The sequence below is a fragment of the Vitis riparia genome, chromosome 18 (assembly GCF_004353265.1).
Source record: "Vitis riparia cultivar Riparia Gloire de Montpellier isolate 1030 chromosome 18, EGFV_Vit.rip_1.0, whole genome shotgun sequence".
NCBI classification, from domain to species: Eukaryota; Viridiplantae; Streptophyta; class Magnoliopsida; order Vitales; family Vitaceae; genus Vitis; species Vitis riparia.
The window spans coordinates 4,582,196-4,597,633 of NC_048448.1; the positions used below are offsets into that span (position 1 = coordinate 4,582,196).

Genomic DNA, 15,438 nt, shown 5'->3' on the forward strand with positions numbered 1-15,438 from the left:
TATACTCTTCCTTCTTGTAGATATCAGTATCACACTATCACGTAGTAAAACGGGGTCGTGGGATGCGCGCATCATCATGTAACCCTCGTCAGATCCATTTGATTGGAGCACAGAAATTTTAAAGGGCCCATCTAAGAACTCCGCCCAAAACCTAGTACAACACTGGGGATCAAAACAGTAGGTTTGCAGCACTATTGTATTATTGCTCATTTGCTCTCCCCCCAAAACTGTTTCCATCACCTCATATTAATTGTACTGGGTGCTCCAGCTCAATGTTCAATCATTGGAATTTGGAGTGGGCGCGACTGGGCTTCCACCAACGTCTCTGTACTTTCTCTCTCTTTAAAAGTCTTTTTGTTCCTCCTTTACATGGACCACATGCATGCCAGTGATTTGGTTGTTAATAAGAGCTAAAAAAAACTCTAATCACCCTTCAATAATCAACCCTTTGAAAGAGGCGAATAATGAGTTTTACAATGGAAATCATTGTGTTGCATAAAGGTAAAGGTATAGGGCACATACTATGAAAAAAATAAAAATAAAATCCCCCCACATAAATGCACTGCCAAGGGTTCTATATAACTGACAACAAAGCAAGCCTTACTTGCTTCTTATTCTGTAATTATCTTCACAATCTAAATCATTATGTGGTTGTATAGTTGTAGTGAGACATCACATGGAAAATTAAATGACTAATCCTATACTTCTCGCCCTGTGCCTCAATTGCATAATTACATGTCCCTATGTACGCCTTACGACCCCATAGGATTTGTGGTTGGTTCCACTCACGTCTCTTTGTTTTCTGGTTTTTTCTTCTCTTCAAAATTTTTGATATCCCCCCTTTTCATGGTGGAGCTTTATGACCACTATTTAACATCTTGAAAATGAATTGAGTATTATCATATTCTTACTTCTTGGGCTCCCTCCCAAAATTCACCATCAGTTTGTTTGTCGCTTAAAGAAAGGTTTCTGGCAGACCAGCAATCTCTCATTACTGTTACTCTCAATCTCCACAACTCGTGCATCCCATTTCAGCCTTGTTATGAGCATTCTTGCTGAATCAATAAGAGAAACGGTGTCCCGAAGTATCACCCACCCCTGCATGAAGCCATCTACATCAGTAATTTTGAGAACAGAGCATCAAAGGAGGCAACCAGAAAAGAAATCAAACGCTTCCCCTTAATTCCCCACCTACCAAACGGCTAAAGCAATATATACAGCATGAATGACAGTTTTGTAAACTAGAAGACAGTATAAAAGACAAGTTTTTAAGTTCAGGGCCACCACCTGCTCAACCTACATAAATCAATCCAGCTGCAAAGTCAACCTAAGCTACCTAACCAAGTACTGTTTAAAATAAGGTGATGGTTCATGAGTAATTGAATCCAACAATTCTACGGCATCTGAAAGTGAAGTGTTAATATATGTGCTAAAACACATCTAAACAAAAAGAATTTGAATCATGAATATATATTGGACAAAAAGAGGAAAAAAAAGAAAAGCACGTCTGTTGCATGACAATGTCAGGAAGCTTAAAAATGGCCTCTTCTGTGAATTGATGAGAGTAACAAGAATTCCCCCAGAACAGGATTAAGAAAAGCTGTTTTAGAAGGCGCTTGCTCAGTATATAGGACGTTAACAATACACACACACACATATATAAATAAATGACATTAACAAGAACACCTATTCCCCAAAGCCCCTATTGCATAAGACCTATAGAAGCTGCTTCTTTAATTATATTTTTCATGGGTAATAAAATTTCATTAAAAATGCCCAATGGCTCAACCTGAGCTGATAATCTTGTAAAAGATTTTTAGTCCCGTCTTTCCTTTAATTTCTACAATTTATTGAATTATGAGATTTATCAATGTTGTATTAATGTACGTTGTAACCATCTTCTTTATGCACTCCAACGTCACACAAGAATGACAGAATTTTAAAATTATGTATCATAACCCATTATAAAAGAAAGAGAATTATAATACCCTCATCTTACAAATTTATTATTCAAACTACCATGTTGGCATATGCCTATTCAATGATCCTGCTCCACCTTAACTTTAGTGTTAAGAACAAGGAAATCAAAGTGTAGCAACTGAACACAGAATTAAAAAGAAAGAATGGTTCAGGTACCTCTGGACGAAGTAACCGGTCTATCTCTGTGAATAGATCGAGCATGGTGCACCTGCGCTGCTGACTTGTTTCAAGAGATAGAAGTCCAGCAGCATGCACCATATCATAAGTTCTAGGGTATGTTGGAAATGCTTCGCACCTATAAAGGGAAAAAATGGATGATAAGTAACACAAAATTAGAAAGAAATATACAAGTAGAAATGTTACAATGATCTCCCAAGATAGATAAATATGTGAAATAGAAATCAAAACATGAGATAAACCGGAGGGTTTTATCATTTTCATGAATAAAATCAAGAACTATACAGCTTTTAGTGTTGCAAACAACTCCAGAGATCATCCCATATAATTCAATAATTCCCACTAAAAATAGCTCAAAATTCACATACAGAAATGAATCATTTGAACAATTCCCATAATATTCTGAAAGCCTGGAAATGCAGCTGTCTTTTTTCTCCGAACATATATTGCCTTTTAGAGCTTTATGCTTTCACTCTGAAAAAATTCAGAGATGATCAAAACCAACTTCAGGGTTCCAAATTAATCTATTACTTACAATAACCAATTACGTTATTGTGCTATACAGTAGTTGTGCCCATGAACTCATTGATTAAAATCATGGAAATCCGATTAAGTATGAATTTCTTTTCTGATGAAAAGCTTCCATGAATTATAAAACTAGGCATTTGAATCCTAGATCAAGAATGGAAGGTCAAAGCCTCTTTGGTGATAATAGTGTTTGGTCGTGCGGTCAAAGACAACAGGCTAACAAATCATTCTGGACAAACAGACATCCAATTGATCACTCTTACTGACCTACAGGGGAAAAGCAAGTCAGTGACTCTCAATGTTCACCAGTTAAATACAAAAGCTGATATCATTATTGTCACTGTAAATCGTCATGAACAGGAGGAAAAAACGAATTAAAATTTGTTCATGATAGTGAATAGTGATCAAGATTCCAGGTCAAGCAAGAATTTCAATATTAGGATTGGTATTTAGAGAGGACATAAACAAAGCACATTCCCAACCAGAGGTACAAGGTAGAACTTACCAGTCATGCAATACGCCAACAAATCCTCTATCCAGGATCAAGGGAAGGTAATTGTGCCCAATTGTAGGGACCACGTTCATAACCCACACAGATTTCCCGGCTTCCAATAAAGCAGAATTGAAACCGCCTAGATGTGCATTCATGTCTAGCACATTCCTGAGCATGTTAAAAGGTGGAGAAGGATCCTCATCACCAGGTCTCTTTGGATGATCTGAGAATATTAGTGGTGACAGAAGTGACCAATAATTGCGAATGGCTAAGTTCCAATGTTGGGTATCTTCAGCAAACTCTTCCGAATGTAGATCTGATAAAACAAAGGAATCATTACATCAAAAGGCGGTTTATCAGCATACTGATAACAAATGGTCGTATCAGTATGCTGTTAATTTATATTTGTATTTTTCCAATCAAAAAGGGCATACTGATAAGAAATAATGGACCAAATTTTCATTCTAAGTACTAATAAGATGACACCATTTTCTACCAAGATGCTGATTCAATGAGATTTTGCATCCAAATCCATGTAAAAGAAGATAAAAATTACCATAAATTTGAAGTTCACTCGAGTTCAATTTAGCTCTAGAAGGCCAGGTTGTCCTCGCTTTTATAGGAATCCATCGGCTGCTCTGAGTCCCCCCTATGCAGGCTTCCAGTGGCCGATAATATGGAGATTCACCATCATGGCGTTTACTGCAAATTGAAGGGCCTGAACCAGGTTTCCTAGAAATACAAGCAATTTGCACTACTTATCAGAACCACCAATTACTATCATGGAATTAAGGCCACCATTTTGTATTATATATTACTTCAATTAATAATGCATTCATTTATTAACTGAAATAAAAAATGAAATAGGAAAACAGCTAAATATCCAGCTGCCTCACCGAGAAGCATAACAACTCTTTTTACTGGTCTTTTTCCATACAGCAGTTTCATCTTGCTGTGATAACATTTCCCAGCAGAGATTTTCTGCAAAGTTACGTACGAAGTTCCACCTCTTCTGCATCTCTTTGTTACGAAGGAACCTCTGAGCATTGGTAAGAGGTGAAGTCCAAACAAAGTATCCTCCTGGCCTCAAAACTCTATCAACTTCAATCAAGAGAATGCCATCTACACCAGAGAAAAAATGTAAATTATAAAATACAGTATGTCAAATCCAACAATTTACATACTTGTGCATCACATGGTCTTGTTTTTTGGGGTAAAAGTTAAAAAAGAGATGGGTTTAAAATTCTTGAAACCCACAAAGCAGTCTATGGATTTTTTTCCCCTTGCAGACCTCAACTACTATCCTCAACATTATTCTACTATCATATGCATATACGATGGATCTCTGTGTAGTATATATAACTCTCTACGACAATTCTTTGTAATGTAGAAAGCAGTCCAAAAGGATATACCCTGTCCAAAATACAATACTATACTAATACAAGAGCCCTTTATTTCCCCTGAAATTTATTTTGCCTGTAACTTAAAAAACTAGTATATGCTTATAAGCAAATTATAAATTAACAAAAGAAGAAGTAAAAAATACATAAGAAGAATGCTTGCTTGTTTTGGTGCTAGCATTCAGAGATGTATGCCAATATGAATACCAATTCTATCCCCATCTCCTAAAAAGGTATTACTAAATCAATTTTAGTTGGTACCTTTTTGGTCCCAGTCAATGCCACATCGAGCACAATGCACCATATCAAAGGAAAGATATGGATATGGCATCTGCTTTGAAGTAAATGAACCAATCATTGCAGGAAGACCTCTCTCAAGAGTTAGTTGAACTTGACTGCCTGAAGCCTCATAGCTTGCAATGCACATAGTTAAGATCTCTTTTGAAAAGAGATGTGCTCCAAAGCTACCATAACCACATCCTATATCCAAGATGGTCCGAACCTGAAAAAGAATTGCAATCTAGTTAGTTTCTTTTGGTCCATCACACTGATTCACCCAAGAAGCATCAATTAACTTCAGTTCTCAAACCCCCTGCTCATGCATGATAATTAAACATCATCCATTGGAGTAATGTCATAAGGTTTAGGAACCAACAGTTGACACATGATAGTCAAACACCATCTATTTCAGAAAGCTTTTGATCAGTTTAATAAGGTCAAATGTCCTTTCAAGCACAAATCATTGTAAGGAGATGTCCAAGTCCAATTTTTCAAAACCATGCAAATAGAACATGAGCACGAGTATGCATCAGATAGACACTATGACAATGTGAGATCATTCGATTCATAAGGTTACTTCTAAATAAACAATTATGAATATCTTGCAAGATGAGTAACTAATAACATGATCCCAGATATGACATCCACAGTAACTTGATTTGCACTAGATGTAATGACAATGTGCAGTGAGCATAATAAGCTCAATAACATGAAAGAAACTTATCAAAGCATTCTATGCGGTCATGCAATTGTCATATGGAATTTCCATTCATGTTAGATTCTACTACTAGAGAATATATAAATGTAAATAATGATCTGTGCAGATTGCCAGAGTTGCGGGCTAGAGGTGAAAATTTTACATATTCATTAGTAACTTGCTATACCTATTGAGTCAGAAATTGAAACTCTTATCCTTTGTGTTGCAGGTTGGAACATTTTTAACATCTTGGTTTCACATAAGAAATAAATATCAACTTACCCCAGCTTGAATGAAGTTGGATTCATTTCTCAGCCCAATCATTTCTGCAATTTGATGTGAGTAGTCTTCAACTCCATCAAACATAAGAGAGGCTGAACGGAAGGAAATCTGCTCTTCCTCCAACATCATCATCCTGAAACACCATTCAATGGAGAAACCAAAGGAAATCAGGGTGAAAAACACAAAATGCAAAATATAATACATTTAGGGTTCATAAGAGAAATCTCCATTCACCTCTTGGTCAAGCTACCAGAGGATAGTACCTCTTGTGCAGTAATTTTAACATTTGCAACCCAAATGATATCTCTTCCAGTGGGCCACCTAAGAGGAATCCTATAATTCACAGGGGGAGGAAATAAGCAATTTTGCCTTATCCCATGCCCACAGCGACGATTTAACTCTTCTCCATCAGAAAAACCCAGAGCAAGACTCTCAGAGACATTGAAGCAAGGAACATGATTTTCATATTCCAAAGGACAGAATTCTACTTCTTTCAACCTTGCAGGGCCAAGAGAGAGCTCTCCAATATCCCATAGGTCTGAAACAAGTTGCTCATAGAGTCGCCTATAACCATGAGAATGAAATATTTGACCTCTTGATGAGGTTGTAATGGAGATTGTCCACAAGAAAGATCCAGTAAGGGCCAGAACTACAATCAGAACTAAGCTCAACTTGAGGACGAGCATAGTTAATTTGTGGCGGCTTCTTGGACTTCCAGCACTGAAGGTATCAGATGCAAAACCATTCTCACTAATACCATGCTTCGATGAAGAATTATCTGGGAAGGGTACACTAGGGAATTTGAAAGATAAACAGGTGTGATCAGAAGACCGATTTTTTTCAGAATCCTCCTTCTCTGTTTTAACTTTCATTTGAGAGTCCCGGGAATCATGACTGTTCCCAGAGATCCGTAACCCAGATACACCTCTGTGCATAGCCCTGGACATTTTCTGACCTGAAAGACCACAGGGACAAATTGTCAAAAAGGAAATGAAAATTTATGGCGAAACAGAGAAGTCCAGAAAAGCAGTTCACTCAAACAAATAAAACCTAGGAAAAACCCAGGAAAAAAAAAAGGTTAAATGTTAAAAAATAGAGAAACCCAGAAGAGTTCCTCTTTCAAACCAGTGAAGACATGAAGAAATGGTACAGCAGACTCCCAATTTGTCTTACTGGATCCATAGCCTATCAAAATCTTATTTTTTAGTAAGTGTGAAAGAGAAAAAAAGGAACAAATTCAGATGAAAAACAAGGAAAAAAAAAATCCCAAGTAACTAACCATTAAGTGACTTTCAACGAGTTCCGTAACCTGAAAGTATCGAAAGGGCAAGTTCGACTCAATAAATATTCACTTCAGTCAAGTAGCTTAAACTGAAAATAAAAATCAGACCTACAAAAACTTTGCTGAAAACCCATTTTAGATCCGTCCATCAGCTAACCAGAAAGAAAAATATAAAATAAAAAAAATAAAAAATTAAATAGCCGGATGTATTGAAAATCGAATCATGAAACGAAAAGGGAAAGTTGTCGCGGAAGAAAAAAAAGAGTACCTGAATTTCAGGTAGAAAGAGAGAACGAAACCCAGAAAATCAGCGAACTCAGGTGCGGAATTCGTGAATGACTACGCCACAATCATCCTTGTCTTGTTCAGCATCGATAGCATCTCATCTCTATCGCTAGCTTTGCCTCCGATAGTTTAAAGATATAGGAAGCGAAGAAGAGTTTGTATGTTTCGATCCAGTCACGACGGAACTGGTGAAAACTATCGTTTGTTTGCCAATACAATAAATGTAGTGATTTTATCTCTTTAACTAAACCTTTCTAGTTTCTATCCCCAACTGTAATTCTCAAATATTTTACGTCCAAACCAGACCCAATCCAAATTAACAATTCAGTCCAAATCTAGAAAGAGAAAATGCAGTATAAGTATATAATTCCCACGAAATACACTGTCGTCGCAATCCCTCTCTTCCCCTGCCCGTCTCTCTACAAGTGGAGGAATTTTACAGCGGCCAGAGCGTGTAGATCTGCGAAGGGGAGGAGAAAGAGACAGCTGACACCAAAATTCATGACATTGTTACACACACCCCTTCGAATATGAGATGCTATACTACGCCGGATTTTTCGGACTCAGACCATTATATAATAATATGAAATGAATAAACCCTTTTCTTTTAATATCACACTTTACACACCCCTACCATTGGAGACGACAAAATCCCAAATTAATTCACAGGTAAAACCCCAAAATCCTATCTAATCTACTCTTCTGGTACACCCACCCACTCCCTTTGAACTGTACCAGAGCATCGCCGCTTTTACTCATTTCCTTTCCAATTTGATTGAGTCGGTGACATAGGTGTCCTTTTTATGGGTGAAATGGGGATTCAAACCCTAATTTAAAGACAGATTTTCAACTGTTATTACTGGCAGTAATCATTCCAATCCAAAGCGGAAAAGGACACTCCTATTGAAAATAGCCCTTCACGAGCCCCTCAGATTCGCGGTGCATTAGGAGAAAGAATTCAAGAGGGTTCTGATATGTCAGATTCCTCCTAATCACCGGCACCCACGTCAGCAAAAAAACACAGGGGCAAGATGGGAATTCGGAGTCTTTTTTACGTTCCATAAAATTGACGAGGGAAGTGAGTATTATCATGTGAAGGCGCCATGGATGAACACAAAATCATTAAAAAAAACAGGGGGCTTGGAATGATTCCAGATGTTTTTAAATGTGAATAGGGAGGGTGAGGAGAGGGTCACATGCAAAGGCAAGGAGAGTCAATTTGGAAGGCTTCCAAGAATTAGATGTATAAATTTAAAGCGTGGGGCCCAGCGTGCCTCCGCGTCAGTGTGTCGGTGAAGCCCGGGGTAGGGGGAACGCCCTAATGTCGGTTTTAGGAGGGGGGATGAGCATGGGTGCGTGAAGGGCTCAAGTGTCAACTCTCATGTGTGTGAAATAATGAAATGAGAGGTGCGGTGGGGGTGGGGAGAGAGTATCTGTACACTGCTTACTGGATGAGTTGTTTCTTGACTCGTGACTTGTTGGTTCTGTTATTTTTTTTGTTTCTTCTGGCGCGGTGAACGCGGCTTAGAATTCCAAGTCTTCACGGGATTCAATCTTTTCTCCGCCCACCACCTATACAGACAACAGACAAAATCCACGCCTGAAATTTTGTACCGCCACTTGCCCCTGATGGATGGATGGATCATCCCACGTTTCTAGTCTCATTTTCCTATTTTCTATACGCTACCATTTTTTATGACGAAACCATATAATAAAATCTTTTCATTTTTTTCTTTTCCATTCCAAAGGTAATACTAATTCTAACAGGATAGATTATTAAAATATTTGACCCCTGACCCCTGAGAGAGCTGGATGCGACATCGATTGCTGCTGTCCACTAATAAAACTAATAATGACATGTGCAGATGATAGAATTCACATTGCCCACATATTGTCCTTGTCATAAGCCTAAAACTCATTCGAAAAATTAGTCATTATTGAAACTTAATAAATTTATTTATTTGTACGAACTGTTTTGTGTTTTAAAACCAGACAGGAAAATATTATATACAAGTCAATTTTTGTTTTCAAATAATATTTATATATTTATTTTTGTTATCACTTTTCAAGAGACAATAAGTAAAATAAAAAAAAAAAAATATTACAGAAATAAAAAAGTTGAAAAGCACTGTATCCAAATAATTTATACACAAAGGTATCAGAAAAAGATTAGGATGTGTTCACTTCTTTGACTACCTAGCCTCCTAGGCTACTATTCAATTTGAAAATTTGACTGCTGCAATCAGAATGGAGTTCAGACACCCTGGCTTATTACATCCTTCCACAGTAACAATTCTGTCACAGCTGTCGCTTACAGCTTTTATAATTGGGTTATTTGGAATGAAATTATTATTATTATTATTTCCGTTGAATTCAAGCAAACAATATAATTAATAAATACAAGTATATATCATTTAGCATCCTAAAATATCGTACCATTAATTAAACCACATTTAATTTATGAATTATCATCACTCATCATGGTCCCATTTAAGTGTCTGACCCAGAATGGAACGACTTTTGGAAGGGTCAGTTTACTTGATGGTTTATTTTCCATTTGAGTAAGAATTTTGAAAGAAATTGCTAATCTTGTTGCTAATTTGTCTAACTCACTAAAGAAAATTACAATTTTAAAAATTCTCTTTCGAAATTACTAATCTTCGCAAGCAGACGCATTGCTTGCGTGTGGCCACCTAAGACGAGGGTATCACATTATCCATATGGGAAGAATGGCCTACATTTTCAGTACGTTTGTGGAATGGATCTCCCATCTCTCTCCCCGCACTTGACTCAAGCTCAACCCACCCCACTGCCCAGTGGCCACTCACGTAACCGAGTAAACCAACCACGTTGACGGTTATTGAAATACAGAGTGGCCTACATTTTTCCAGTACAATCCTTAAATGTCCCAACCAGAGAACCAATATGTTTTTCATCAGCACTTCACCTCCGTACCAAAGCTTCACTATTTATTGAACTCCATTTTGTTGGTTTTGTGGGGTCTAAAGTAAACCACAAAAGCTTCGACGGTGGGGTTCCTCCTGAGTATTAACATTGCTTACAATTTTCACGCTCATAATCCGCGATCCCATCTCATTCTGGCCAATCATAATGTTGGGAGTGTCACTTGTTTCCATGCTTCAACTTTTGTAAATTCGTGTCACCCATTACGAGGATGCACCCAACATTTTAAATTGAAAAAATTTTGCAACGGTCGGTAATGTTTAATTACTCATAGCGTGTCAGCTATATGAGGTGCTCAATATTTAATGTGATCATGCAGTTTATTTTAAAATTAACCATAACTGCGATCATTAAAAGTCAAGTGTAAGCATTATATGCATTTATTCACATACAGATTAAAATACACTTCCATTAATGCTAAACCCTTCATCGTCCCTTTGACTTAAAAATGTGTGCATGTAGAAGTACGATGAACACCAATCAGCGAGAGGGAGAGTTTTGGGGCAGCAGCTTTTCTCTGTGTGGGTCAAAAGTTACAGAACATTTCACGTGAGAATAGTGGGTTCCATTTGTTATTTAATAAAAGAAGTTACCAAATCCAATACATGAATCCATAGAATAATCTAGAAACGGGATCATGGCAGTTTGGACCATGATTGAAAAATTAATTCAAGAAAATTTCCAATTTTCCTTTGGGCTTGATACTAGGTGGCTTTAGCACATTTGCAATGCCTTTACACCAGGTCGGTGTAAGTTACAGGCAAAGGAGAAGCCAAAGCCGCGGATAATCAAATGGGAATCGCTCTAATCTTTTTCTTTTTCCTTACTTTTTCTTTTTTGTTTGAAATATTTTCTCTGTGTATGTCAAGAGGGTCATGATTGATAACATAAGAATCATCGAATGTGGTTTCGACGCGGTTTTGTAGATAATCATAATATATTATATAAAAAATACAACAATGTAAATGTTTTTTTTATTATGACTATGATTGATATAATAATATTCTCCACTATGACTTTTCGGGCCTTCAGTCTGCAGCGCACCCGTGAGGCAGGGCACTGCATCCACTATGCCTTTTGTGATCGATGGGACAGCAGTCACCCGGTGAGACATGGTTTCCTTGGTTTTCATTTTTCAGACGTTTTTGTTCCTAATAATTTTAATTATTAAAGGATAGTTTTATTTTTAAAATAAGTTGTTTTATTGTTAAATACTTAATTTACTAGTTGACGAACCGCTGGTTTTTTAAATGAATAGATTTGGAGTAACTGGAAATCCACCAAACTGGATCAAATATTTAATCCTATGTAAAATTTAGATTACGTGATAATGGGGCTGTCCTTGTCATCATGTCCAACCATGATGATTTGAGACTAGGCAACCAGAATTATAAAGGCGATTCGATTTTTCAGATTATGACAAGGGGCTTTCCCTCATACCAATCATGCAGCGGCCAAGATTTAACCCAAAAAGAAAATGTAAAACCAGAGAGGTTTTGAGGGAAAAGGAGTCGATGCAGTCATGACCCTCTCTGTCTTTTTGCCTGGTTTCCGCTTGATATCAACACGCATGGTTTATCTTTCCTGCTTAACAACCTCATATCACATGTTGATGCCTCCCTCCAAAACTGGTGAAACGGTTCCATCCCTGGATCTCTCATGAAAAAGAAGACAAATTATTTACAATAAATGGCAATCAGCAATTGTTTCGTCTATAATGAAGACTCCCTCATTTGTGTATTGTATCAACACTAGCCTCCATCAAGCTTTTCAGATTACCATATCTGTAGCATTATGAAATTATTAATCAGGTCCTGAAGATAATTACAAGCCACTCGATATGGAAAAAAAAAATAGAATTTGGATGGACATATCAATAGGGGAGTTGGTCTACATGCATGGAGATGACCCGACATCCACCCTCGATATTGACAATAGGAAGTCGTCCCGGCCCTCACAAACTAGTGGGTGGTTGGGCATTAGGCTCATGACTGTGACCAAGATGGGCTTGTGAGCTTTATCAACTTAGAATTGACCATTAAGCAATACTCAGTACTATAAATTAAATTCACTAAAGTCCAGAAAAGTAGCACCAGTCTCTTTTCGGATGCTGTTATTAGTGTCTGGATTGGATTGCAACCATTGATTGGCATGGCAGTGTGAGGTCCACCCACCCATAAAAAGCCTCAAGTGCCCCAAATGCATGTGATGTGTTTAAGTGAGGGCATTTTCCATTCTCTCTTTGAGGAATTAGCAGACGACATAGTCCCCATCCCTCTTCTTTTCTACTTGCACTCCACATTCAAGCATGTGGCCTTTTTCATCACTGGGCTGTAATGGCCCTCCGAAGGCCAATATGTCAAGAAGAACCACGTTAGTGCATCAATCAAGTTGTCGACGTATGATTATATTTTTGTACAAAGAAAAGTTGGAGAAGAAAAGCCAACGAAAGAAAAAGGAATTTGACAACTGTAAGTCATAAATTCCTCATCATCGGTGTATTAGACAATTTTCAAATGTAATATACATATACACTAGATATATGTAATGCATACAATGGGTATGAAAGCGTGTTGTTAGAAAGAGAAGATGTAGAAAATAACTATAGCTAGATCTCACCGGACCTATATAAAAGAAGTCATACCATGTGTATGTGATGTATACAATGACTATAATAAAGTGTTATGAGAAAGAAAATATAAAAAATAATTATTTGCTTCCTTAGTTACTTCTCACCCAATCTACAAATCAATTTAAGGTATTAAACGTTGTTTTATGTAGAAGTTGACCCATAACACGAGATTGCCAAGGAAAGAGTGTTTTAGTGTTTGTCCACTTGTTTCTTGTTTTTCAATATATATATTTCTAAATTATTTTAAAATATATATAAGGGAACAACTCTTCTAACAATTTCACGTTTTCTTCGAACAAAGAAGTTATGTTAATTTAAAAGTGTATCTCTAATTTTGAAAGACTTATGAAATGGTGAATAAAAAGAACAAAGTTGTCATAAACTCATATATAATTTTTTTACTTTAGTGCAACGACGAAGAATATGATCAATTTATTCTACTTTGTTTTTGCAAATGATATATCTGTTCAGCATCAATCACCTTCTCTTTTAAAGTTGATCCAAAAATAACATTTTGCCTCAACTGGCTTTAAAAAAAAAAAAAAAAAACTCGCTTTTGATGGATCTATAAATTCTAAATAATGGCTACGGGGAAATGAATTGCATAAACTGACCTTAGAATGAAATATCAAGATTTAATAGATAGGACTTCATTTCTATAATTCATTTTTATCACTTTATTCCACATTTTTCTCATTCGTAAACCTTCCTTAAAACTTTGAGAAAAGAGTCTTTATGTTATTTAGTTTAGAGTCATTTAAGTGTCTAGGAAAGCAAGGATGCCAGTGACTCTCCCCTTTCAAGAGCATCCCAAACATGTGTCACTTTAGCTTCTTCTAATGATGTTAAGACATATAAGGAAAACAAAACTATACATAAGGGGTTTATCTCCACACTACCTATTTTTTCAAAATTTCACCTCTTCTTATTTCCCACCTCAAATGATACTCTATTGTTATTTAAGTCTCATCCATTAGAGTCGGTTTTCCCCCATTCCAAATATATCATATTTTCCATAACACAGTCTTTAGCAAAATCTTTCTTTTATACTATCCCAAATAAACTTTATTTTTAATAGAGCCCTGAAAGAAAAAGTAGTTGAAAGCTTTTAACCTTGCATTTCAACTCAGGAGTCAAATCGTCCATATTAGTCACTCTTCTTATTGACACAATTTCAAATATTTTTTTAAGTTGGATCAATTTACTTTTTTCCAGATTAATTTTCAATCTAAAATAACTTTAAATCATATAAACACTTAGTTTAAATATATCATTTGACTTTGTGTGGCCTTGCATCCACCTCCTCACCCCTCTCACCTTAAAAACCGACAAAAAAAAAAAACCTCACCATCAATAGCTTTCTTTGAAAGATTATTGAGCGGCTCCATTTCTAAAACAAAAGGATAGGAAGAGAGAAGACCTCTTTATCTCAAACTCTAAAGCTTTGAAATTTTTTTAAAGGAGTGTCATTGATAAAAACATAGAACTTTAATTTCAAGATGCATTATTTAATCAATTCAACTTATTTCATTTTGAATCATATTTTTCTAAGAATAGCAATCAAAAGGCTCTAACTTAGGTGGTTATACTCCATTTTCCCTAGAATGTTATTATATATGTGTTTTGATGAAAAATTGGATCAAAGCTAATGTAGCGAATTGTAGAATTAATACACCAATTAACCACATGGGAATGCTACATGCTTCATGTGTGAAAAGAATTTTTTTTTTTTAAAAAAAAAGGAAAATCATGGCCGAGAGGATCGAAGCTCTATGCACATGGTGTAGGCGTGTAGCTAGGGTGGAACCCATGGCTACATGTCCCATAGTGAGATAAGGTGAAGTGAATCAATGCATCCATAATTCCATATCAATCACTTCTGCTAACGGGTATTGTGACTATTGTCGCCATATCACAATCGAGTGGCAGGACTGCCAATACCTTTTGTCTTTAAAGAAACCCTAGGCGGTTTGACATCTAGTAATTGAAGGGTGGCTGCTATGCTTGTAGAGGTATCATGTGTGAAAGAGTGGGAATTGCAGAATGTTATAATTCAGCAGGCCCCATGGGCACCATAAGCCTCTTTTTGAGTCTAATATGGGACAAGCAATGCGTGCAAATATTTCATTGACGCAATCAATCCCATCATGAGGCCAAAACAAGTGCAATCGGATGTACAGGTGACCCAAAACTTTCATTTTTATTTACTTCCAAGTTCGATGTCTGCCTATATATTCGAAATTTGGAAGATGAAAAAACAATGAAGATCATGGTATTTTCTTCATGTCACTCCTCAAATTACATACTTTGCAAACTTCTTAGACCCGTCCCTTTGATTTTGCTTTGTCAAATAATTATACTCGGGTTCAAATGTGACAATCAGTCATCTTGTGGGGCCAAAATTAAAAGTGGACTCGACTCAATCGTTATTTAAAAAAA

The 15,438-nt window shown here is 36.6% G+C and overlaps 1 protein-coding gene across 2 annotated transcripts; it reads right to left on the reverse strand.

Moving 5' to 3' along the window:
- Positions 1-411: 411 nt before the first annotated feature.
- Positions 412-8,537, reverse strand: LOC117905503 (probable pectin methyltransferase QUA2). 2 transcript variants are annotated; one of them, XM_034818412.1, is made up of 10 exons: positions 7,387-8,537; positions 7,116-7,145; positions 6,071-6,791; positions 5,837-5,969; positions 4,840-5,080; positions 4,075-4,300; positions 3,735-3,910; positions 3,191-3,494; positions 2,137-2,275; positions 412-1,098 (listed from the first exon to the last, which is right to left on the reverse strand). In XM_034818412.1, the coding sequence occupies exons 3-10, from the start codon at positions 6,781-6,783 to the stop codon at positions 940-942; spliced, it is 2,091 nt and encodes a 696-aa protein (XP_034674303.1). In that variant the 5' UTR covers positions 6,784-6,791; positions 7,116-7,145; positions 7,387-8,537; the 3' UTR covers positions 412-939. The 2 variants fall into 2 exon arrangements, with proteins under 2 accessions (XP_034674303.1, XP_034674304.1); XM_034818413.1 differs by lacking the exon at positions 7,116-7,145.
- Between the last annotated feature and the right edge of the window lie 6,901 nt (positions 8,538-15,438).

Excerpts from the sequence above, each read along its gene's own strand:
- LOC117905503 (XM_034818413.1), bottom strand. The coding sequence starts at position 6,783 with ATGTCCAGGGCTATGCACAGAGGTGTATCTGGGTTACGGATCTCTGGG. Across the intron at positions 3,911-4,074 it reads AAGAGTTGTTATGCTTCTCG|GAAACCTGGTTCAGGCCCTT; the intron begins GTGAGGCAGCTG and ends TTGTATTTCTAG. Across the intron at positions 2,276-3,190 it reads GTTGGCGTATTGCATGACTG|GTGCGAAGCATTTCCAACAT; the intron begins GTAAGTTCTACC and ends TTCCCTTTATAG.